This window comes from Dermacentor albipictus, chromosome 2 (assembly GCF_038994185.2).
Source record: "Dermacentor albipictus isolate Rhodes 1998 colony chromosome 2, USDA_Dalb.pri_finalv2, whole genome shotgun sequence".
NCBI lineage: Eukaryota > Metazoa > Arthropoda > Arachnida > Ixodida > Ixodidae > Dermacentor > Dermacentor albipictus.
The window spans coordinates 167,802,889-167,828,005 of record NC_091822.1 but is presented as its reverse complement, the minus strand read 5'-3'; the positions used below and the strand labels follow the sequence as shown (position 1 = coordinate 167,828,005).

General features: G+C 44.3%; 2 protein-coding genes across 8 annotated transcripts; one reads left to right on the top strand and one right to left on the bottom strand.

Annotated features, from left to right (window-relative positions):
* Positions 1-91: 91 nt before the first annotated feature.
* LOC139056294 (serine/arginine-rich splicing factor 1B-like) lies at positions 92-10,876 on the bottom strand. 2 transcript variants are annotated; one of them, XR_011512253.1, is made up of 5 exons: positions 10,590-10,876; positions 8,255-8,418; positions 5,418-5,590; positions 1,590-2,936; positions 92-640 (listed from the first exon to the last, which is right to left on the bottom strand). XR_011512253.1 is itself a non-coding variant. In XM_070534398.1 (4 exons), the coding sequence occupies exons 1-4, from the start codon at positions 10,754-10,756 to the stop codon at positions 2,769-2,771; spliced, it is 672 nt and encodes a 223-aa protein (XP_070390499.1). In that variant the 5' UTR covers positions 10,757-10,876; the 3' UTR covers positions 92-2,768. The 2 variants fall into 2 exon arrangements, 1 of the variants encoding a protein (XP_070390499.1); XM_070534398.1 differs by having other exon boundaries at positions 92-2,936.
* A 224-nt stretch (positions 10,877-11,100) lies between these two features.
* Positions 11,101-23,087, top strand: LOC135910657 (sin3 histone deacetylase corepressor complex component SDS3-like). Of its 6 annotated transcripts, none has more exons than XM_065442686.2 (10): positions 11,101-11,409; positions 11,854-11,923; positions 14,601-14,748; positions 15,772-15,946; positions 18,642-18,737; positions 20,126-20,187; positions 20,929-20,962; positions 21,049-21,133; positions 21,191-21,275; positions 22,889-23,087. In XM_065442686.2, the coding sequence occupies exons 1-10, from the start codon at positions 11,280-11,282 to the stop codon at positions 22,985-22,987; spliced, it is 984 nt and encodes a 327-aa protein (XP_065298758.1). In that variant the 5' UTR covers positions 11,101-11,279; the 3' UTR covers positions 22,988-23,087. The 6 variants fall into 6 exon arrangements, with proteins under 6 accessions (XP_065298758.1, XP_065298756.1, XP_065298757.1 ...); XM_065442684.2 differs by having other exon boundaries at positions 18,618-18,737; XM_065442685.2 differs by having other exon boundaries at positions 11,102-11,409; positions 15,772-15,928; positions 18,618-18,737.
* Positions 23,088-25,117: the final 2,030 nt, after the last annotated feature.

Here is a 25,117-nt window from a genome sequence, read left to right as displayed (position 1 = left end):
GTTGCGTCTTATTCAGTGAAGCACAACCTCTTGCTTCGCTGTTTAATCGTGTGAACAATGGTACACATGCATGCAAAGAACAAACCAGGAGTCAAACCAGAGGTCAATTTTAATGCCAACTCAAAATCATGATCTTAACACTGATTACAAGATCTACAAGCTAGCTTGCTCTTCTCTAAGTTGCCACTGTTTTGCCACTTTCAGATGCCGTACTGCCCCCACGTTCATACTCACCTCATCAGACAAGTCCTGAAAAACCATCACCTAAAGCAAGATCTTTGATTGTATAGAAGTTTAATACTACACCTACAATTGATTGCACAATTCTAAGTGAGAGTATACGATCAAAGCTACGTTTGAGCAGTACATTACAGCTACAGATTGACATTTAAAAAAAAAAGTACTGCATTGCAAACAGCTGCAGAGAGCCCATCACCCCTCCCAAAGCATCTACTAGCCACAATCGCCCGCCCCGCCATCCAGCCCCAGTTGCGCAACTCTTACGGCACCTGTTTGCATCCTGCCATGTGTGGATCCAATCCTGAATTCCATCCAATCCTATTGATCCAGATTCCACACACGAGTGTAAACAGGTCCTGAACCCCTGCGTGTCAGTCCTCCTCCTCGTCAGGAGTGAGACCTTTGGCAAGAAAACAGGACAGGACGGTTAGCAAAGCAGAGTCGCATGTACGGCTTCCCCCAACCCTTATGATACATTCACAAAAAGTTACACATAAGACGCAAATATGAAGGAAGGCCAAGATACATTTTGTCCCCTTACTCCTTGGGCAGGGGCAATAGGTTTACTACAGCAAGGCATCGCTCACAATTATGACATAGCAAATCGCCACAAGACATTTCCCCATGACAGTCACTCAATCCATGTGGGAGACAACCTAACCTAGATAGACCACTCTATGGACCATTAAACACAGCACTTTTTAAATGCAGTGTTACAAAGTGTCTGCAAAAATTTTGAAAACAAGATGCAAATCAAGCGACTCCCCTCAAGATAACAAAACACGCATTTGTCTCCGATGGTGACGTGGTACGAGACTTATTCCACGTCTTGGTAGTAAGACGGCCACAGATAACTCATCTTGAACGGAGTCACCTGTTGTTTGCAAGTCGAGGTGCTTTGCCGGGCTTAAGGCCACCTTTCCCTTTAAGCCATTGGAGTAGGAAAGTGAAGCTGCGTTGACTACCAAAAACAAGGCTGGAACCACCTAGCACCTTTATTAATGAACAGCTGCACCTCGATGTTCATTTCATTTGAAAGGGCATAGAAGAGCCTGTGTTAGACCAGTGTGGAAATGGCGAAAATGTGAGTGAACACGCAAGGTTAGTAGCGAGTACCCACACCAAGGTCATGTGCACTGACATGGTATTGAACCTGCATCCCCGCACAACAGCGGCAAAACAGAAGCGGGAAGGAGAGTAGGGTCCGACGAATTAAAGCCACTAATGCTAACTTAAGCAGCCCTGACCCGGCAAAGCCCCGAGACAAAAAGGGAGCAATCGAGACAGTGGGCGGGCCAGCCCAACGGTGAGCGAGCGACAATGCGGGGTGGTTTGAGGGAGGGGCCTACCCTGAGACGAGGCTCCGAAATCCTGATGACCAATTCCGTCTCCTGTGTGCAGGACGTGTGCCGCTCCTTCCTATGCGCTACGCGGCGTGTTCTCCTCCTCCCTGTGTGTGCAAGCCACTTCTCCCAGCGCTGTCCTCTTGCGCTCCCCGAACCAGCGCTTGCTCTACAGAAAGCATTTTCTTTTTCCTTTTCTCCCCTTCCTGTCGTGTGCGCCTTGCCCAATCCTCGGCGGGGCGACATCACACCTTTCCACATTCCTCCCGCTAAGCTCCTCCGATCCGAATGTGCGTGTCCGCAAACATATCCACTTTAGTGATCCTCAGCGACGTGTGCCATCCTCCCGTTTTGTGGCATCTAGACAGACAAACAGATTGAGAGACAAGAGATGGGCATCGCCGTTCACAAGACAATCTTTTTTTTTGCTCTGACAAAAAACACACAACATCACACACACATACTGAAATGTGCATTTGCTGCAGCTAGTGACAACTCAAGAGTTGAATGCGTGATGTGCCCACATACAAATGTGGCAGGCTGAGAAGTGCAGATGTATACATGTGCTGTATGTGCGCTACTTTGGTGATCAAGAAAAACATGAACTGCCAACACAATCTGTACACATCTTGTTACGAAACGGTGGGCCAACAAAAGGTGATGACGGTAATGCAAAGAAAAAATGATGAGCCCACGTTACAAAAGCGACACGATTTTAAGCAGACCTATTTGCATCAAGCACTAAATGGTTTACAAAAAGGAAGCTATGCATGTGCAATGTAGGGGAAAAAAAAAATATTCTGAATGATCGAGAATCGGCATGACAGGTTCTGCACTTGCTTTTGCATACCTTACTAGAGTTAGAAGCCAGCCGTTAAAATTAAACCTTTGAAGAATGCCTCTGAGCTGTATTCTGGGGTTGGCAAAAAATCTAACAAGGGCCAGCTGATTTTGTTTTTGCCAAGTTTTGACCAACACAATAAGTTCGTAGCTTAAAGTCGTGGCCCAAATTGAAACAAAGCAGCATCACTTCACAGGGAATTCTAAACATCCACCAGAATGCAAGGAACAAAAAAAGTGAAGCTACAATGAAGGTTCACACCAAAGGAGAAAATGGGATTCGAAAGGTTGCCTGTCGAGCGCATAGTGCTGTCCACCGTATTTCACACCATCAAAGTTCCCAGCTCAGTTGGAGTGTGAACAGGACCGAGAACGTGAGGGTGTTCGTGACCCAGAGCGCCGGGCTGGTGAGTACGTGGGAGAACCACGAGAGCGACGTGGGGAGTAGCTGCGGCTTCGGCTGCGCGAACGGCTGCTGTAGTCTTCACGCACTCTGATGTACGACACTTCACCCTGAAAAGAATTGAAGGGCTCTTTAGAAAGGCTCTTTAGAAAGGCGCACCAACAGGCTCATATAGCAGCAGAGTACAATCAACTTTGCGTTCCACTCCTATAAAATGCCATCTTGGGACAGTTCATTTTTTTCTGGCTTACCTAGTTTTAAGCAGCAAGAGTGGCTTTTTTTGCGGGTATTGTAGAAGGGTAATTTACTGAACAGCTCAAATGAAATTTCTGTATTTGTTTACCATCCCTTTAGCAACACTTCTGCTTGTGACACTTAACTACAACATACTTCACTGTAAAAAGTGGAGGCCCACTGGCTGCTTCTGCCCTTTACTTTTTTCATATACCTGGGTCAGGATTTCATGTGTGTGGCAACTCACACATGAGTAAATTGCACCTGCTTCAAAAAACTAGCGTAAAAACAGGACTATAGGTTGGACCGGAATATAGGGCGATCCCCCAACTAACGAATTCTAAATATGAAAAAAAAAAAATCTTTTTCCATGGCAAAAGTACCGAAAGACACCCTTACCTTTAAACAAATGCGACTCAGGCACAATAGTGACGGTATTTATTTAAATGCTGATCGCATCTGCACCCAGCCAATTTTTAACAATATCGCACGACCATCGACCCGCATGCTTGTCAGCACCTTATTAACGGCGCTGAGCGGTGAAACAAGCGAGATACGCGCATGTGTATACGTGCGCTTACTTTCGCTATTTCGCCGCTCCGCGCAGTGATGATAAGGTGCTCACAAACATGCGGGTCGATGGTTGCGCGATACTGTTAAAAATTGGCCGGGTGTACAGTACGCAGAAGGGCACGAAGTGCACAAGAGCTACTCCGAATCAGAGCAGCGCGTTTGATTAGAGTGGTCCGAACTAGTCGTATGACGAGTGCTTCTCGCTGCCCAGTCCAGAGGCGCGTGCGATCTCTACCGCTTTCAGACGGATGCATTCGGCTGTCACAGGCAGCGATCTTACACGCAGCTCCCAGACGAACTCCGCAACCTTGTCTTCCAGTTTTGCGGTCCGCCCATGAAATGACGGTTTCTGTTGGTTCGCTGCTTCTGTCTCCGCCAGTACCGAATGCTCTTTTCAGATGCTCCAAATTCGCACTGTGCCGCGAGGTTGCCGTGGGCTTCCGCGCACTAAATCGCCTTTTTCTTGAACGCAACGGTGACTTGTCGGCTTCCACTCATTTTGAAACAAAACGTGAAAAAGCAGCCTTTAACCGATATAACTTTGTGACAATGTAAACGCAAATTGGCGGTGACGACGCGCTGCTGCTGATGGCGCTTCTTTACTTTATCCGCCCATTGTTGCAGGACCTGCGTAGCTTTTTTGCCAATGTCCAGTATATAAGACGAGGGTCGACTTTCCACAAGTTTTTAAAAAAGAAGTTCTACCTATATTCCGGTTTTTACAGTAACTTGCTCACTGCCATGTGCTAGCCACCAACTCTCCAGGCTCCTCTACTTATAATAGCACATGCAACAATTGCATATGAGTGTGCTCCACTCTTCCAAGTCCTTCTTCCCAAGCATAACGCAATTTTCTTTTTTTTTTAATCTTACATAATTTTTTATGCCTTTTATGCTTCAGGTTTCAACTCTGTTGCACATCCTCACTTTTTGCTTTTTGTTGTGCATCAGTTTTTGTTACTCATATACAGCATATATTGCTGTTTTCAAGAAGTCAGCATTAATGTATGTTTTATTGAATAAAGCAGTACATATACTGCATTTTTGCATGTTTAACCCATACTAAAATTTTCAAAACTTCAGAGTAAAGTCAGAGCGCAGGTTACACACGAATTTCGCCTTGAGGTGCGACTTCACAGCAGCAAAGCAAGCGCTGCTATGAAGCCGCATCTCAAGGCAGCTTGGTGCATGCCATTCAGAGTTCCGTTACCTTCTATGGAACGCTACCTTCTCCCCATCCCTGCGTGCTTCATGGCTGCCCACTCTCCTCTTTATGGGTTGCCACTTTGCACTTAGTAGTTAGCGAAGTGCATGCGGCAATGGGGATAGTGCACATGGCACTCACAAACTGCGCTCAACGGCCGTTCTTTACAGCACAGCCGATTATCAGCGTCGCAGAAGAGGATACAATACGACGTAGTCGTGCATCCGCAAATGGAGACTGTATTTGCAAAGATGCAAGCGTTGTATGCAGTTACTTTCAAAGGTTATACAGGCCCATTTCTTGCTTGCCAGGTTGTTGTAGTTGGGGGTGTTGAACGGTAGTTGGTATTTTATATGGTGCTGCTTTTGGCATTGACACCATTGTTCAGGACATGCACATTGTAATATATTAATTACCAAGAACAATGGCATCCACATTTTTTAAAACTGCCTCCCCCCAATATACCCTATCGTAGAAATAGATGCTGTTGCGACATCAGTCATCAGAACAGATGTACTACAAATGGTGCAACCTAATCCCCCCCAAACAAACTTGCTTTTATAACATTGGTTTGTCTCACCTCATGGGATCGAAAGCGAGAGTCATCCAGCTTCTTGACAGCATACTTCATATCCTCGTAGCGGAGGAACTCCACTACACCAGTGCCATCCTTGAACACATCAGCATAGCACACATCACCTGCCTCTCTCATGTGATCTTTCAGGTCCTGCCAACTGCCACTAGGGGGCAAACCTGTAGCAGAAACACAAACATTAGCATCCTCGCAGGTAGGTCAATGGCTAGAACAGCATTTTATCCAACAGACTGTCTAAGCCTGCCCCCCAAAGTAGTGGCACCTTAAATGCCATACACAACCACAATCAAACATCAGTAGTTAAATAAAAAATATATTACTTGCAAGATTTTCTCTTATGTTCTACTTCATACCATGCATCTTTCCAAGCAACTTAGTCTTTCAGTCTTTGTTTAACAAAGTACACATGCAGAACCTGGAGAATTTCTGACAGAAAATAGAGTTGAGCATTTCATGACAGCAAGTGGCTAAATGCACCCACCATTAAGCAGAATCAACAAGATAAAGCATGGGTATACAAACCAAAGTAAAAAAAATTATGGCCGAGTTTTTTGACGTACGTGTATGCTGATCCACCGTGCATGGTTCTTTTGGCGTACGGCGTACATGTACGGTGCTGATCTTATGTTTTGCATGTGCTTGACACCACTGGTAGTTCAGAGGTGCTGCGATTTTTAATGAGTTGCTGCCCACAGCAATTTGACATTGGGTTTCCACTCACCCAACTCAACTTGTTTAACTTGGGTGAGGCTAAATCATGTGGTTGCCCGCTCACTGTTTGCTACCTTCAAGGATACGGATGAGGTGCTACCATTTCTTATGGCTGCTGCTACCACTCTTCAATTTCTTCATCTTCGGTTGTGGGTCATGCACTCCCATACACTGGGGTAGGGCCAGTACAGTGGCTCTTGTCGTGTAAAATCCATTCTTCCATGAAACATGTTTGTAGAACAACAAATTGACAACCATAATTTTTTTTACACATTATCTCTTATTGTATAGTGCATTTGTGTGTATACTGTTGGTGGGAGTAAAGCGTTTGCCAGATCAAATATTGCTTGCAATAAGTTTTTGCTTTACTCACGAGTTTTCAATCTACTACTAGAAACGGCAACAAAAGAACTGACCACAGGGGCACGGTTCCTGTGCAAAAATTCGACCCTCACAGTGTCAAACGTAAGGGCCAGTTTAGCATTACTAGTACAAAGAGCACAACCCAACAACACATTGGGTTGTGCCTTCCCATAAATATGCTACACACCCCTCACTCCAGTAAGGATCTTGACACACTTTACAAGGAATATTCTGCACGGAAAACAACTTCACTTAAACCTACCCTGATAAATGAGAGTACCAGCAATGGACTCCACAACTTACCGTATTTACTCGCATAATGATCGCACCCCTGAATTTTGTCGTCAAAATTAGAATTTTTCCTTTCCTGTGTAATGAGCGCACCCCGAGCCTGCTGCAGCGATATGTCTGCCAAGTGTAGCTAACAATGATCGCGCTTGCCATCTGTCGAATGCTACACAAACAACTCTTCAAGACAAACCAAGCGGTCTACACGCACCAAACACTCTGAAGTAGATGCCCCATTTCATTACTTTCGTCACTTTCCGCACTTAAATGACAAAAAGAGGTACAACCAAACTTGCCTTTATTATGTATGGCTTTATAATGGTTGTGGTCAACAAAAAAAAGGTGCCTTTCGATTCTTATCTGCACTCGTGGGCACGCAACAAATCGTGAGCGGCAACGCTAGTAGCCACGTTAACACTGATACGTTAGAAGTGTACCCTATTCATACGCTGACGCTTGTAACACACCCAAGATATTCGCCCACTATTAGCGGAAACGTGCAGTATTAGGAGAGTAGTGAAGACAGATGCCGCAGTTTCCGCAGCCCCCGGCCATGTGTTTCTATGTCACTGAAAGCTAAGCGCAGCCATCTGTTTCTGTCCCCTCAAAGTAGACATGGCTACGTTATTGCCGCAAACTTGCCGATATTAACATATTAATTACCGATACAGAAGAAACTGTTTCAATGCATGTAATGTACTCGCAAGAAAATAATCACATTCGGCTTGCTCCGCCAGCCGCCATTTTTGTTTGGTGTCCCACAGCACACATATTGGCAGCAGCCTATTTGTTGACCTGTTGCCAACCCGCAGCAAATGCGGGATGAAAAAAATTTGTTCTCACGGGAAATTTAACCAGCGTAAAGATCGCACCCTTGAAATTGCATAAATTTTTTGCCAAAAAAGTGTGATCATTTTGCGAATAAATATGGTGAATAGACAGTGCAGCAGTCAATTTGTGCTCTTTGTGGTGGCGCATGCAAAGATTAAGCGCCCGTGCTGCATCTTTGGGGCCTGCCACCTAAGGCGAGTAAAGTGTCTTAGGCAAAGCATGAAAGCCATCTAGTGCAGAGCAGCCGACTGAATTTGCGACCGACGGTCTGTCCTCCCATAATATAAAAACTTCGGTAGGGAATTTTCATGTCAAAAAAATTTTCATGTCTAATGTGGTAGCACCAAGTATTTGTTGCAATCGTAATGTACAGTCAATAGACCTCTGAAGTGCTTTGAGCTGGACAGGCACTAGCCCACCAATAACTCCAGATGCAAGCTAGCTAACATCTGAGCACACGCAGCTACACTGAAGGAACTACCTCTTTCTTTGCCTGGCATGCCCAGAAGCAGGTTATTTCAAACCAAGCATTATTGGTAGATGGCACCAACGCTGAGCATGTATGGTGCTCTAAACAACCCTGCTGACATTGCAATTAGTGCACACTGAAACAAACTAGCATAGCCCACCTGAAACAAGAACCCTGTACTGAGACCTCCGGGCAGGGGGTCCCCTACCGCGGCCAGGTCCCATGCTACCCCGTCCGGGGGCCGAGCCCCGGGGGAATTCGACACGCAAGCGGTAGCCATCATAGTCATAGCCATCCCGGGCTTGCACTGCATCCTCTGCATCTCTGTAGAAAGAAGCGAGGCAATGAGCACGAGGCACTCATAAGCTGAAAGTTTGCGACATTGCTTTGAAAGGCCAACCGCAACAACATTTTGGATGAGTAAAAAGCCTTGATTTAGATACCGTAGACAGCAGCCACCATGCTAAATTTTGACCAATAGTCTTCAAAAATAATCATTTTTGATACCAAAAGTGAAAACTTAATATCGGGCCTCTGTACCAGACGTCCTGTGTTTGAATCCCGCCGTCTGACAATTTTAATGCTGCTTACTTATAAATTAAACACAAGACTGATCGAAATTATGGGTGCATAGTCACGAAGCTGTTTGAAGCAAGGATGGCATTTTGGCAAATCCATGTATGTACTAACCATCATGTCCATGATGATTGCACTTGCACACGCTGTTTGCGAAAATGACTACACCCCCATTAGTTGGGCGAATTGCCTTGCAGGAAAGCTAGCTTTACAATAATCAAACGGGTCTAATATAGGTGCACGTAAGGTCACTACTCTGGAGCTACAACGCTTTGCTGGAAACATTTCACTGCCACGCATGTTAACAGTTTGGACCATACAGCTGCTTGGCTTTGCGACTTTACAAATGCATAATTTTAAACATATAATGGAAACACAACTTCAGACAAATCAATTATTTAGGCAAATCAACTATGCATTATCATATTCACATGGTAGTTGATTGTTTGCAGCACTTGAGTTCTCTCTGGTAATTTTTGTACAGAACTATAATCCAAGCCAATCGATTGGATCTCATACACTGAAGGCCTTAGTCATAGTGCACCCAACACTGGAACAAGAGCGACAACGCACACATACATAGTGTTCTGTGCCAGACATTACAGTGACACCCGAAAGCCCATTTGGATGTGTAAAACAATGCGCAAAAATTAAGTGGCTGAACTTTCAGAACTGTATTGATTTTTGCGTTGCCAGATTCAGTGTACATTAAAAAAAAAAAATTCTGGGGTTTTACGTACCAAAACCAATATCCGATTACGAGGCTCTGCAAGCTAGCTCAGAAAATATGCGTGCACAAAATTTGATCCATCCATAATTCTTTGTCTTCACGTGTTGCTCCTTTTCTCAGCGTAAGCGGCGTAACTTTTGTCACACACCAACCAGAGTCGTGGGGTCATCGTATTACTCCACACGGCATTACGCTATTTTGTTTCGTCTGCCACGTCGCGCCACACCACAAATGAAAACGAAACGCAGCTGCTCAGTGCGACAGCTGCAACGCAGCCAGGTCGCGCCGCTACATGCTAAATGGCGCTCCAGTTCGCGTCCTTTGCAATGCTAGATGATTGCCCGGATGTTACTTTTCGCTTAAATGCAACAAGCACACCGACCAGCTCTGCCGGAACCTGCAGAGAAGACGCGGTTTTCTTGCCATTAAGCTTGGTGGTAGACTTACGCACTCTTACCCCCGTATTCAGAATTGCATCTTAAATTGATGCTCACGTTGACTTGATTTAAATGACGCCTGTCGTGAACGCACCACAAGAAACGCAATGAGCGTCTTGGGCGCGTTCACACCAGGAGTCATTTATATCAAATCAAGCATGGGCTTTAAGTTAAGCTTTCTGAATACGGGGGTTAGTCATCTATTTCATGTTAACTGGTTTAAATCTCTTAACGCTCACTGAAGCCTGCCTCATTAGGCGCGTTGCGCAACGCTCAAGGAAACGCGTGCGTTATAGCCTCGAAATACTTGGAACGCTCTGCAGTCAACGATGCTAATAATTAAAAAATATACATGCGTCATAATGCTTTTCATTAAAGGGTTCTCTCTCTTATGCGTCATAAAACGGATAACCATAGTCGCCTTTGCACGCCAAACTTTTTTTTGCCAGGCTCGACTATTTCAAACTAATTACGCCCACGCCTCTACGTGAGAAGCAGATTGTGAGGAACACACGCGCCACAGCACGCAATGCACCACGGTAAAATAAGATATCTAGGACAGCTGCACAGCCGCTGAACAAAACAAAAGGGCAAGGGTGGTGCCCGGGCAGGAACAACCTTGAAACAAGCACAATGCGCACAAGCGTTGCACGTATCACTAACAGCTTGAAATTAGTACTACAAACGTCTCAAAGCACAAATACTAGTTGAGAATTACACGAATGCGCCCATACGCTAACGTGGACACTTACCTTGGGTCGTCGAATTCAACAAAAGCGAATGGCGGACCCCTGCGATTCTTCAAGTCGATGAACGTTATCTTGCCGAATTTGTAAAACAAATCCTCAATATCCTTGCTCCTGATGTCAGGGGGCAAATTCCCAACGTAGATCCTGCATTCGTTTCCTCGGAAAGACATGATGACGACGGATTACGAGCGATTGCACAAAACACACACTAAACGCTGTTTGCGAATCCAAGCGATCGAATATTGTCGCCTCCCTCTCGCTTTATCTCGCGGTAAACGAGAACGCGCGAATTTTGTCAAACGCAAACCAAAGGCATTGCGCAAACAAACAAGGAAGTGCGTTGGGAACAAATAAACGAAGTAGTCACCTACAGCTTGCACTTTGCCGAAATAAAATATTACATTAACTAATGTATGAAGAAGTTAGGTTTTTGGTGGAAATAATTTTACAATACATGCAAAACGCGAAGCGGACGTTAATTACGTCACGATACATTTTGTGTGCCGCAGTTTTGTCTCAGCCAATGGGAACATTTGTTGTCGTTCAGTGGTCGAGCTCGGATCTTCGGGAACGGACAGCGCCTCGGGCGAGTTAGCTTGCTTTCTTTTCGTCTTCACCTGCATTTTCGTTCTCTTGTGCGACGGGTTGTTTCTGCCCGCGCAAAAACTACAAACCCGGAGGGATCTCGTTGTAATGTACCTGCAGGACTTGGCAAACTTCGCATCCATGCATAAAGAAAGTGGCAACGACGTCGATTGCAACGATGACAACAGCGTCGACTGCGACGACTTTCTGGATCACGACGATAGGGATTCGGATGAAGGTGGGAAAACAGTGACCGTCATGTGCATCTATTTTTCTTCTCATTTCAGAACTGTCCGCCCCGAGACTTCAGGGCCGAGCGTACAAGACCAACACGAAAGTGCTAGCTTGACCAAGCGACGCGTATAACTTCAAAACGCATTCCGAACGTGGCCGCATTCCAAGCTGGCAGAAGGCCCGGCTGCAAGCAGCTAGATGTGCAGCGCTGTCCCATCTATCGTCAGCCCGTCCGTCTGTCGAGCGATTTGATGTAAACATTGATCTAATTTCCACATACAAATTTCCCCAGACTCTGAGCTGAGAACGCAATGCGCTCATCGGCGTGCAGTTTAAAACTGTAATGTTCTGGCGCACACATATGCGCGTGTGCCTGTTGCAGGCAGCGCTGCCGCACGCAGTTATTCCGTCTGAATTGTTTTTTTTTCTTCTCTTTCATCTATCACAGACACTGAAGATGCAAGCGAGACGGACATGGTCAAGCAGCGCGAAGAGGAATGTACCGAGATCAAAGAACAGTGAGTCCGTGTGCACGCCATTTAGCCACAGCGTAACGTGTATTAAGGTTGTGCCGTTTCCCATGTACGCTGCTAATGTTTATTCTGAAGCTCGTTCCTACGATTGCGGGAACGCGTTTCATAGCGTCGTATCGTTGCCGGCTCACGCCGCGCGTGGCGCAGCAGCAGCTGCTGGTCGTAAATTCGGAAATCTTGCGACGTCAGCCAATGTTTCACCATGGTTTCACGCAGTGAAGAGCCGTTTCCGTAGGCGAAAATGAATTTTGAAAGGGAAAATTTGCAACTACCCGACTTGTAGCACTTAGCGACAAAGGAAACCCTTCCCGATGTCTCAGAAAGAAACCCTCGTCGCTGTTGAAGAAAAATTCGTCCTGGTCTAGTTTTTTAAATGATTTTCTTCCACCCCTTTTAAGTTCTGTACTCTGCAGGCGTACCGCAAATCATTTCACAGTTTCTTCTGTTTCTTTTTGTTTTTTGGAATTGAAGCTGGCAAGTGTTGCAGTTAATGTAAATTACCGTTTGTATGCCCAAGATAATTTTCTTCATGTTCGTGGGAGGGCCATAAATGTTATATTTTAGATTACCCGCACAGTAGGTATCCCTTGGTTGGTGTGCTTTATCAACAGTTCTTCCTTCAACTTGATTTCTAGGTATATGTATTTATGGAGTGCACAGTTTCTTTGTTTTTCTTCGTGTTTATTTTTGCGATTGAGTCGTGAAAGGCCATGTTGATGTATCGGATATTGGGGCACTATTTAATTTTCATCACGAAAACCTGCTTTGTGTTTATTGTGCGCTAAGCATTCTGTGTGTGTACTCTTCTCTTTATTGCTGTGCTGTTCTCATGTCAGGTTGCCAGGTAATATTCCTGCAAACAGTCAGGAAAACTAACTATCAGGGAAATTAAAATGTCAGTGTAATAACAGACACCCTGTTTGGAAGCTGTTGAAAACTCTACCACATGCGTCTCACCTTGCATATGACATAATTTGATGGCAAAGTTTGTCACCAAACACCAGACCTGCCATTGACGACACTAATGTGATGTCGTAACACAGCAGAGTATGTGTGGCGATAAGGCTAGGTATGATGACATTAATCACAAAAAAATACTTGCACAGTGGTTACAGGTGTGTTAACATAAATGTTTTAAATGTCAGCTGTGGTGTGGGCTAGGCATTTTCACTCCTGATCTTGAGCTCACAGTATCTCTTGGGAGTCTAAAAGTTCTGCTTCTTCCATAGAAAATGCCCACACTGCCACCGACTTGCAAAGAGAAAGGTGAGGCATGATCATGCTGTGACAAAGCTTCCATGATACTGCATGCATGATTGGTGGGTTCCACCAACTGTGCTGATGATGCTGTGGTTATTCCCTTTGAATCCGGCAGCTATAAAGTCTGTAGCCAAGCCAAGTGATTGAAGAAAAAATAAAAATGAAATCATTGCACATAAGAGAGAAAAAGTTAGCAGAAGACACTGCATGAAAGGGAAGACCAGTGCTTGGAGTCACTGCGTCATTCACTCACTCTTGCGGTCCACGTCTTTACCGCTGTATCGCCTGCCACCAGAACTGGAGCCAGGCAATACAACAGCAGTGTTCAACGCACCTGATGTACCCACAAAGCCCAGTATCCAAGCAAATGTAGTGCCATCTGTGACGCTGGGAAAAGGCCTGTCAGCACTCAAGTATTAGATGTTCCGCAGGTCCTGCACTCCGCAGCTTCTGCTGTGGGTGTAGGGTCAAAGCAGTGGCGGTAGACCAGCATGCGTAAGGCTCGCACCCGTTCCTTAAAGAGCAGCGCGCTGCCTTTGATGTTGTCACACAGCCGCTGTTCTTTGTCTGTATCGCTTCTTTGGGCACCGTAGAGCTGGAGGGTGGATTTCTTCTCGACAGCTGCCCTGCACTGCGTTGCTGCCGCCTCCAGCACATGTTCCTGTAAGGGCCATGGTTTGCTGCCTTCAAGGACTTCCTGCTACAGGTTCACAAGGAGGTCGAATTTGTGGCGCAGCCAATGCACATGTGCACACCAACGTGTTTGGATGCCTTTAAACTATAGGTAGCGAAACAGTCAGCATACCCGCGTGGAGTTATCCACGCGGAAGGCAACACTATCTGGTGGTGTTGCAGGGAACTGAGCTCTGACGGTGCAAGTCCATTAAGCCCCGACCTTTGCTTCCTTCTGAGTGATCAGATCGATATGGGTAACAATGCCACGGTAACATCTGCTACATACCGATCTGGTAATAGTGCTAATGGTTAAAGGGGCCATGACAGGATGCTGCGAAGGGCATGAAACTGGGGAACGAGCTAAGAAAAGCTACTGCTTTAAAGTAAACAGAAGAGCTGTGCTCACTTGTGGCAGCTGAAGCTGTTCCAGAAACGGAGTGAGCCAATTTATTATGACATCATGCCGCATCGACAACACAGATATCGTAACTGAAGCTAGTTCATATAAAGAAGTATATAATGGTAATTTATTTAGGGTGCTCTGACATTTAACAGTATAATTTCTTGGGTTTAGAGGGATTAGACCTTGTTTAAAGAGAGGGAACAAATGACACAAATGATGAGTCACAAATGTCATGTCAGTATACTTCCTTTAATACGATGTCCAGTTCCTGCAGTTTGAAAACTGAACAGTCATTTGACATGGTATGGCTTGATTTTCTTTTAGAATGTACAGGGACAAGCTCGCCACTCTGAAAAAGCAGTTGGCACAGCTCAAGGACGACACCCACCCCGAGTACGTCAAGCGGTTGCGCAAGATTGAGCAACTCTACCAAGAGCGGCTTTTCATGAACGAGGTCTTCCAATGTCACGAGGTGTGTTACTGTCTCCTAAGGTTGCCAGATAAATTTAAAGGTAGCCTTATTTCCCCTTTCTCACTTCCCTCCTCCTCCATTTCTTCTACTACGTGGAGTGCTGCTGGTGCCCCTGAGGTTCCAAACCTCTTAACAAAACTTGTTGTAGAGCTAGTTGGTTCATGACTTAAAAACCAAAGTTACAGTGCTAAGCAGACAAGTTGAGACACAAACAACATATACAGGTGACATATATGGTGCCCGTATGTGTTGTTTGTGTCTCGTCTCTTCCTTGTCTACTTAGCGCCATAACTTTTGCTCTTAACATGTGCAAAGACAACTAGCTTTTCATTTGAGTTGTACTAAATTTATTATTAATAATCACTTAGAAACTGCATTCTGTGCCGTAAACCATTATTCATGCATATGTTGGCGTAAACCATGCTACGTGAAAAAAACTTGGCAACCTTTTGGGGGCGCTGGTGATCAGTGTGGGCACGTGTAAATGCTTCATTATCGCACTAGACCAATCACGCATGGGCAGTGGTGAAAGCACAGCAGGATGAGGAGGACGGCAGCTAGATGAAGGAATGGCACTACCTTGAAACTTGTTTATCTAGGGACCTTAGATCTACTACTACTGCACCTTGTTTCAAGCACCAGCATTTCAGAGCACTTATGCATGTTCGTCCTCTAATGCGCTGAGTACCGGCGACAGCGCACTGTAAATTGTGAGGACGCACCAGACAAGAACGATGGCCAAGTGGCTCATGAGTACCACAACGTCCCATCGCAACTTTTCTCAACTTTGGGACTTCTTTCAGAAGCAACCAATGTTAATTTTTACCAGTGCAAACCAGTGATTGGTGTGCACACATTCTCAAACCAGCTGGAGAGTTTACACAAAGCCCTGCACAGCCAAAACGCACGGTGTTGAAGGATACCACCCTGCACACTTTGTATCTTGTTATTGTCAGATTCGCTGTTTCCATCTCTTCATAGCTCTTCTTTTTTTTCTCCCATCCTCTAACCCCTTCGTCTTAGATTGAGCGTGTGGAGCGAGAATACATCCATGAGAAAAAAGCAGCTGTCCGGGAGTTTGAAGAGAAGAAGATAGACCTGCGTGAATCGCTCATAATGGAACTGGAAGAGAAACGACGTATGGTGGAATCGGAGAGGAGCACCATTGAGCTCACCGGAGGTAGGCTTGCACCTTGCGGTCAGTGTCCTTGTCACGTAGACAATCTCAATGTCATGTAGACTGTGCCATTGTCATGCAGCCAGAGAGTAATGCAGCCACTTTGGCATGACTTGAAAGACTGTTGCGGAGCATGTTGCACTAAAAAGCCGCACCATTGCTGTTAGCATGTAGGCTAATGCCATTTTCATGTGATTGGCTTCTCAGTCTGTGTGCATGCCATAGTTGTTCATTGCCACAGCATGGCGTTCTCATGCACATTTGAGTGATACATGATTTTTAACAGAGATCCTCATTATCGCATGCAGAAATAACAGATACTAAAGCATTAGCATGCATATAACACAGTCAGAGTTGGGTAAAGCATCCCCAAGAGCTATAGAAAAATAAGGTTTGTTATTGCTGTGTAGTTTCCTACTCACATTAATTCAAACTTGTAAGGGCCACAGGTTTAGTTTGGCCTATCTGAAATTAAGTAAGGCACAGTCTGAAACAAATGTGTGTTATTGCACACACAGATCAATACTCAGGATCATGTTCGAGCAGATATAAGGCCACAGCTGGTGCAGAAACATGTATACAAATGAATTAGTCGCTTTGCAGTGTTCGGGTCATCAGAACTACCGTATTTTCTCGCATAATGATCGCACTTTTTTTGTCAAAAAAATTGACGCAGATTCAGGGGTGCGGTCATTAGACAGGTTAAGTATCCTACAAAAAGAAATATTTTCTTTTTTTCATCCCACATTTACTGCGGGATGACAATGGGTCAACTAGCAGGAGGCTGCCGCTGTCAGCATCTGTCGGTGCGGGACATGAAAACAAAAATGCCAGCCTGTGGAGTACGCCGAACGTGATTATTTTTCTTCTCGTGAGTACATTAAGCGCATTGAAACAGTTTCTTCCATGTCAGTAACGAATAATATCATTAATATCGGCAAGTTTGCAGCAATAATTATAATGTAGCCATGTCCACTCTGAGGGGACAGAAACAGAGATGGGTGTGCTTAGCTGCCAGTAACATAGAAACACATGGTGGGCATGCTGCAGAAACTGCGGCATTTGTCTTCACTGTTATCCTGATATGGCACGTTTCCCCTAAGGGTGGGCGAATGTCTTAGCTGCGTTACAAGCATAACGTATCAGTAGAAACATGGCCACTATCGTTGCTGCTCACGATTTGTTGCGTGTCCATGAGTGTAGACGAGAAGGATGGAAAGCGCCTTTTATGTTGTCCTTGTTGACAAAAACCATTATTTGACGCCTACAAATAATAAAGCCGAGGCAAGTTTGATTGTAGTTCTTTTTTTTTCATGTAAGTGCGAAAAGGGATGAAAGGAATGAAATGGGGCATCTGCTTAGTATGTTGGGTGTGTGCAGACCGCTTGGTATGTCTTCAAAAGTCGTTCGCGTAGCATTTGACAGATGGTAAGCATGATCATCATTAGCTAGGCTTGGCACACGACATATCACTGCAACAAGTTCAGGGTGCGATCATTACATGGGAAAGGAAAATAATCAAACTTTGACGACATAATTCAGGGGTGCGATCACTATGCAAGTGCGATCATTATGCAAGTAAATACGGTAATTTGCAGTGTCAGCTAGCAACACACACAGCAGCATCAGTGTGAAACATGGGCAGTTTCTGACTGTGAATGGCCCATGAATTTTGTTTTGTCAGACATTTCTGACCATTTAATTTTAAATTTAATGAGATGGCTTCAGAATACTACATTGGAAACACTGAAAACTATTTTTTTTATTATCCGAATAATTTCGCTTTCAGGGTAATCATTATTGTAATCTATTCATACAAATTTGTCTGGCTACGAATGCAGGTGAATCTTCCGCTGTTCAAAAATATATATATATATTCTAGCATTGGTTTACCTTTAATAGGAATAGAAAAGAAATCTGATGACCACAAACTTTTAGCTTGTCAGGCACTTGTTGGCACAGCCCGTCACTTCATTAAGATGAGTGACAATCTTGTGCTTATTTCACTGCAGTGAAATGACATTGCATGCTTCATTACTTTGCTGAGGAGAAGGAGAATAGGTAAAGGCCATCAGCATGAGACCTGCAATGACTGTTATCAGAATCTAAACGATGAGAGATGTTGGTCTGTTGAGCCATGTTTTGTCATAACAAGTTAGCCTTCGTCGAGGCCATTACAAGCTGGCATCATTTGATCATGACCATACGTTGTTGCCCTTTCTAGCTTTTTGCGGGGAAATTTCTGGAATAAAAAATGCCAATTTATTTGACTGATTAACAGTGTTACTTGAGTTGATGTATGAAGCAACAGCAGCTGAATGCGTAATACCTGCCAAAAAGACGTATGAGTGGGGTTACTGTACGTGCCTACAAACAATAATCTCTGTGCTTTCAGCTCTAAACAACTCTATTTATGCATGCCCTTTTAATTGGCGGAAGCTGTGTTTCTAGTTAAAAGAGTTGTTAGTTCAGTGCTGAGGTGGGGGGGGGAGGCTGTCTGGCATGTTGACCTTATTGGCTTGTGCTTGTTCAAGAAATATGCTGTTCATGTTACCATTTCTTCAAGTGCATGTTCTCAATTTTGTAGTGCATGTGTGTTGGTTTGGTTTCTTTTGAATTTCGCGTTTTTTTTTCTGTTTGCTTGCTCGCTTGCCTTTTCTTTGCCAGCTGCACTGAAGTTGTCTCGTTTAAGGTTCCAGCTTGCCGTGGTGTGCAGATTCCATGGAGGTGAAGTCTGTGACAACGAGAAAACTACGCAGAAGACCAAATGATCCTCTTCCCATGCCCGAAAAGAGGCGAAAGACTTCACCTAATATCTTTTCAATGCTTGTGTTCTGTTCACATTATCCATGCAACTGTGCCAGACATATTGTACAGCATTTCTGAAGCAGCATGAAGGAGCCATTCTGGGATTTACAGTGGTGATGATGACAATGACTGGTATAATGTAAGTTGCCATGTGATCTACTTTTATGACAACCATGGCATTTGAGCTACAGGTTTCTGCAGGTTGTCATAGCAGCACACTTACCACTACAATATTGTATTGCAGTAGCCTACATCGTAAACACTAGGTCTTTGCATGTTAAATAATAAAGTTAGTAGCTGTTCTAGCTACCAGCTGTAATATTTGTTACAAAAAAAGAAAGCTTAATTGTAAAATAAAATGAAGAGGAAAGAGAGGATAAAGCATAGGAATGGTGCAGCATTTGAACAGCACCTGTCATGGCACTAAGTGAAGCAAAGGAAAGAACAACAATCAGAAGTGGTGGTTATGTAGAGTTGCACCAGCTATTGCTATCACCATTTCACACTGTAGATGGAATACACTTGCAGCGTTTACAGCATACCTGTTTAGGGGAGTTTTGCAGTCATGATGCTCTGGTGAACGCCAACGTGCTTAGTGTCAAACAGCCAGCAATGCACCCGGTGTCAGAATCCAGAAATTGTGCCTTAAAACGTAGTTATGAATGACTACAAAATAAATATTGCTTTTCGTATAGTACCTCAGTCGAATAGACAATTTCTCCATGCATTTGTTTTTAGGCAGTGCTAATCTCGTTTTTGTTTCTTACACCGTGGAGGTCAGCTAGGAGATTGTGTGGCTACGGCAGTGAAAGTTGATGGTGCCATCCTGCAACGCAGCCTGCGTAGAAGCCCTGAAGTGACTGTATGACCAGGGTATCGGCGAGAACACGCAGGCGACGTTGGTAATGAACCATCACTAAGAACATCCAGCAAGCAAACCCTTAGTACTTCCAACCAATGGTTTGAGAACTCGCTTGTACAGTTTCAGCGTCTTTGATGTATCAGTTGCTCAGGTTTAACTTGAAGGAAGCAGTGCTAAAAGAACAGGGCTGTGACAAGAAAAGACAAACACGTTGCCTTATAGGCCAGATTGACGTATATCTCCGTGGGTTTTTTTTTTTTGTGCAGGAACATTGAGTGAGTAAACAAATTCTTCAGAAATCTACGCTGGACTAGGACTTCCTTTTTTTTTCAACTGCGAGGGGCTTTGTTTCTAAGAAAAAAGTTTCCTTTGTAATTTCGTGGAAGCTTAGGTGGACAGCAACTTTCATAAGTGTTTGCCGTAAAGAGATTCAGTTTTATCAATGTGTTATGGCCAGACACATCCTTGTAGATCATTGTGTGCTAGCTTGAGTGCATTTGCAATGCGCTATTGTACCTTGACGCCAGCACCCCAGCTAAACTTCCTCTTGGACGATGGTGAAATACTTGACGACCTGAAGATGCTGAACAAGGTATGTGAAATGCCTTTCCGCACTGCCCCCTGTGCTTTTCTTGGCTAGCAAAAACATGTTTTTATAAAGTGGGGAGGGGCATTTCAATATTGTCAAAGCTACGGTGCATTCAGTTCCCTGCTGCCACTGAGATGGCACCATTGTTGCCTCCAGATTCATATGTAGCCCATTACACACGCACACCCATGCATGCATGTCTGATAGTTTCCCGACAAGTTTCTGTCATAAAAAGAACCTTTAACTTCTGAAAATGTCTCAGAGACTTTCTTATTGTGATGTGTCTTTCCGTGCATTCATCGTTGCCGCTCTTAGACTGAGCGTACAAAGTTTCGATGTAGTACCATTTGTAACTCCTAAGGCACTATCCTTGGGCGATCACATTGAGAGAGTACTGTCACTTTCTCGAGGTGTCGGGTGATTCAGCACCGCACTCGTGAGCATATGATTGATAGCATTCCTGGCACTGTGTCTGGCTTGCTATCGTTACGCAGCGCCAGGAGTGCTGTTGACCGTATAAATTGACGTATCCACTACCGAGTTGTGTGAAATCTCGCAAAAGTGATTGTAGCACTAAAGCTTGATTGCATGATTGCCTGTACGCTTCCTTTTTATTCATAAGCTAGGTTGCTGGAATGTAACGTTTTGTAAGTGTCTACCTTTCTTGCAAAATGGTTTGGCAAATAAAAAAATTCCTGGGATCAACTTGTTCACAGATTGCTCCTTTTGGTGCTTTTTTTTCAGGGGAAGACTCCGTCCCTTAACAAGAGATTAGACTGTGAGTTGTGGAATCGAGCAGTTTTTCAGCTGTGCAGTCTTTCAGGACTGTTGTGTCTGAACTTGCTTTGCTGCCTGTTTGTGCAGTTGAAGAATACGGAAATGTGGATCATGGCTCGCATGCAATTGAGGCCCGGATAGAGGATGGCAAGCTGTTCTATGAGCGAAAATGGTAATCATTCAAAGCACAATCTGCAACTTAAAGCTACAGTGCTGTCTATTGTTTTAGTTATCAAAGAGGCCAGTCCGTCTGCGTGGATTCAAAAGACATGGGCCGTTTCTTCGGCGTCATCTCAGCGGTGGGCACATCAGAAGTAAGATGTTGTGCATACTCACTTTTCAGCCTGTCTTATTTGCTTGTCCTGTTTTGTACAGTGTGCTACAGCTGAGAATCACTTTGATTTGCTATTCAGGGCTGCTGGGTACTGTCCTAGATGTTCCATATGTTAACACTCATTCGCTGAAAGTAGGGCGTCCAGCAGTCCTGGGGAGCACAGCATGACAAATTGAAAAGACTTTAGGTTGTACCATCGTTTCTTTTAAAGCGATACCTCTAAAAGCTATCACTTTTAAGGAATGGCCTGTATCCACTATGGGTACCGGCCATTCTTAGATGGCAACAAGAAATTTGCTATGCGTCTCTCACCATACTGCTGTAACGTGGCACTTTTCGTGTCGTGTTTTGCGATTGAACATGTTTTAATGCTGACTGAGGGTACTGCTTCTCAGCAAGGTTGACCTTGGTGTCTGAGGGGCACGTTCATCACCAAGATCTGCAGCGGGTCTATTGTCAAAATGTGCAACGCATTGCTTACACAGACATCAAACCAAGATTTGTTCTACCAGGACTTTTTCTTAATCAGAAGCTTTATTAACTCAAAGTGGAAAAACTTCTAAATGTTGTCTGGGACAGCGTTATTTTATGCATCTTATGTCTTTTGCTAATGTATAACTGTAAATTTCTGCTTACTGCTAATGTTTGTTTTGTACTAGTTACCGATGGGCAGGCCCTAGTCGTGTGAATAACACCTTTTGCTTGCCTTCCTGTGTTTTATTTTTGTAAACCAATCGAAACTGTAAGTTAATATTGTTATATTTTGTAAGTTGAGCGAATAATGACATAAATGTCTAAACTTACTTGCCTAACTTTGCAAACACCTGCATTCATAACACTGATGCATAACCAGTAGTAACAATGAACAAACTAGTAGTACCCATCATTCATATGCGGTGAAGTGCTGTATAGCAATTGAAGCCCGTTGGAAAACAAATTGTCCTTTGATTTACTAAGCTTTGTAGTGCTAGTTTCTTGAGCTCTGCTTTCTTCCCTGCGCACCGCACTTTTGCTGGTGTTGCTATATGTATTGCGTCACTATACTGTCTGTGTACGCATCTGTCCCTGCTGTGAGCTTATTTGTAGGAGAGTGCATATACTAATGTCACTATTTCTAGTGGCTGGTTAAGCACCACAGTGCAGTAAAACATTAATATAGTTGTTGAATTAATCTAAAATGTTTCTGGCCAATATCAACGTATAAAGAATGTATGCTTATAATGGAAATTGGATATAACGAAGGTATTATCCTGGTGGATGCAGCTTCACTATAAAGAGGTTCGACCAAATTATCATAAGTTGGTAAATACAGCATGCAAGTCAAGGCAGCTGCACCATACAGCATTCAAGGAGTGCACTTCTTCCTTGTATAAACCTGTGTTCTAGACACACAAGACAAAGGGTGTATTCCATTGCTTATTAACAGTTTATATAAGCTGTGTTTTTCTGCACTGTATTGGCTGCGTGGCTTAGCTTGCTCCAAGCCAAACTGTTTTTATAGTGATACATTTACGTTACTCCAAGTATTTTGCTAGCACTAACACTTGCTGTGACACATAACTGAACGCGCACTGCTTCATTTCTCCTGTGCAGTTGTGGGTTAAGAAAACCAGCGACAGCGGCAAAGTCAAGATCCATCTGTCTCAGCTTCTGAAAGGGAAGGTCATCTTGCGGAGGAAGTCTGCGTGCTGACATCACATTTAGGCTCAGGCAGAACTTCATGTACATAGCACATACCTTTACCAAGTCCAGTAATATTAAAACTCCAGTGTACATTACCATTTTATGTAAACACTGTGTGGCTGTCATTACTTCTTTTCAAAGAGCAATCTTGATGTCAGCTTCTGCACATTTCCTTGCAACACAGGCTTCTGACACATATGTACAGTATATTTGCTGACGTCGAAAACAAATTTAACGCTCACTAATGCAGTCAGCTGCTGCACCATTAAAAACTTGAGCAACTTCAATGCCTGCATTATATTACCATACAGGACCTGGCTGCCAAGGGTTGCATGGCCACTGGCAACATGACATTAACGACTTGTCTTGTTAGGTGCAGGTCTGAACTGTAGAAAACAAACGGAATCGGAGCATGCTAAATATTTTACTACAGTATCGACTCCTACAAATTAGTTACACTTTTGGGGCTCTGGAGGTGTAGGCATCATGATACTTTGGCTAGTTTCATTAGTGTGGTCGCTTAGCTGTCATACACAAGCGCAGTCAGAATAAATACGCACAGCTCTTAATACAATAGCTTTCTTCAGCACTTCTCCATACTTTGCAAATTGTATGTTTCTGGCGATATGTACAACCTTGAGGGTGACATCGACAATTCCCTAGGAATTAAATATATAAACAATTAAAATTGTCAGTGGTTGGTTTCGAACCAGGTCCCTGCAGAACAGAAAGAAGCCCAGTGCTTTAACCATTTAACCAGTAGGAAACAATTTTAGCTTCCATTGTCGGCGACCTTCAAATGACCTTGAGCCAAAAGCCAGAGCCGTTATCTGGGCACTCAAACGAGAACATCCGGGCAACCAGTCAAAACTTAAGAAAATGTGGTCCCTGGCCCCCAGCCACTTGTACAGGACCGCGTTACATATCCTAGTTACTGCTAAAACAAGTTAAAAAATTATTGCTCCAGAGTTCTTCCTAATGTTTCTTCACAATTAATATCACTCAAGCTGTAACTTTTAGTACTCTGAAGTTTTATTTGTCATTTATAATAGGGTGGGTGTTCAAAAGGCAGATACAGGGTACCATGTCTTGTACACGTGCCTGCGCGTAAAGGTTGGGCGGTTCCTGAAATGACTGTCTCGTGCCACATGAGGTAAGAGTACGAGGTAATACAAGAAAGAGTGCGCACGAGCTAAATACGAGACGCTCGCAGCAATGGAAACAGAAAATAATTTATATTTACTATCAGTGAAATATGAATGGTATACAGATCAATAATTCAACAGAAAGCAAGAAGTTCATATGTTTCCACTCGGGACCATGATCAATCCTCCCCCCCTCGTGGGTACTTGCCGAAATTTGAAGGAACATTATGAAGACGACGCTGATGAAGACTACGCCCAGCGTAGGACGAGAGCCTAAGATCCGGTCGACAATGGCGCGCATGACGGCACGCATCCACGCTAGTGACGTTGTCTTCAGTAGTGTTAACATACGTTCCATTCTTCCAGCCCAGCTAAACAGTACGACGCCAGAGCAAGAAAGATGGGCGACAGAACAGAGCTCTCCCAGTCCGGCAAAGAGGTCCAAGAGGTCTCTTGACATCGTCGTGGAGTTTACTCAAGCAAGTCAACAGATAGAGTTCACCGCCAACCCAAGCCACAGCTTCCTCTACGTAAACACCATTAAGGACAGCTCCACACAGCCTGAGCTCACGTTCGGAGAGCCTCCCACAACCACGGTGGGTGCACAAAACATCAAGTACGCCCTCAAGATTGGAGGTATGCTTTTCCGTGAGAGGCTTGGAGATCTCATTGGCACAATGGCGTGATAGCACTGCTGAATTATGCAGACCAAATAACTGCCTCTCTTGCCAATGCAGCCATGTCTGAAAGGACCGAAACTGCTCTGAACAACGTCACTCGTGACTTTTTCTGCTCGCTACATGACGCGGCCATTGGTTACCTTTCTAAGTGCTGGGCGCTGATCATCCTAGACGGCACTTCACGGGACCTTGTCGTCGAAGCGGTCAAAAATGCAGTGCAATTTGCCGCGACCATGACCGCGCGCCTCTTTTGATTGATTGAAGGTACCGAGAGGCAACAAATTCGACTATCGCAGGCTCAACAGCCGACTCCA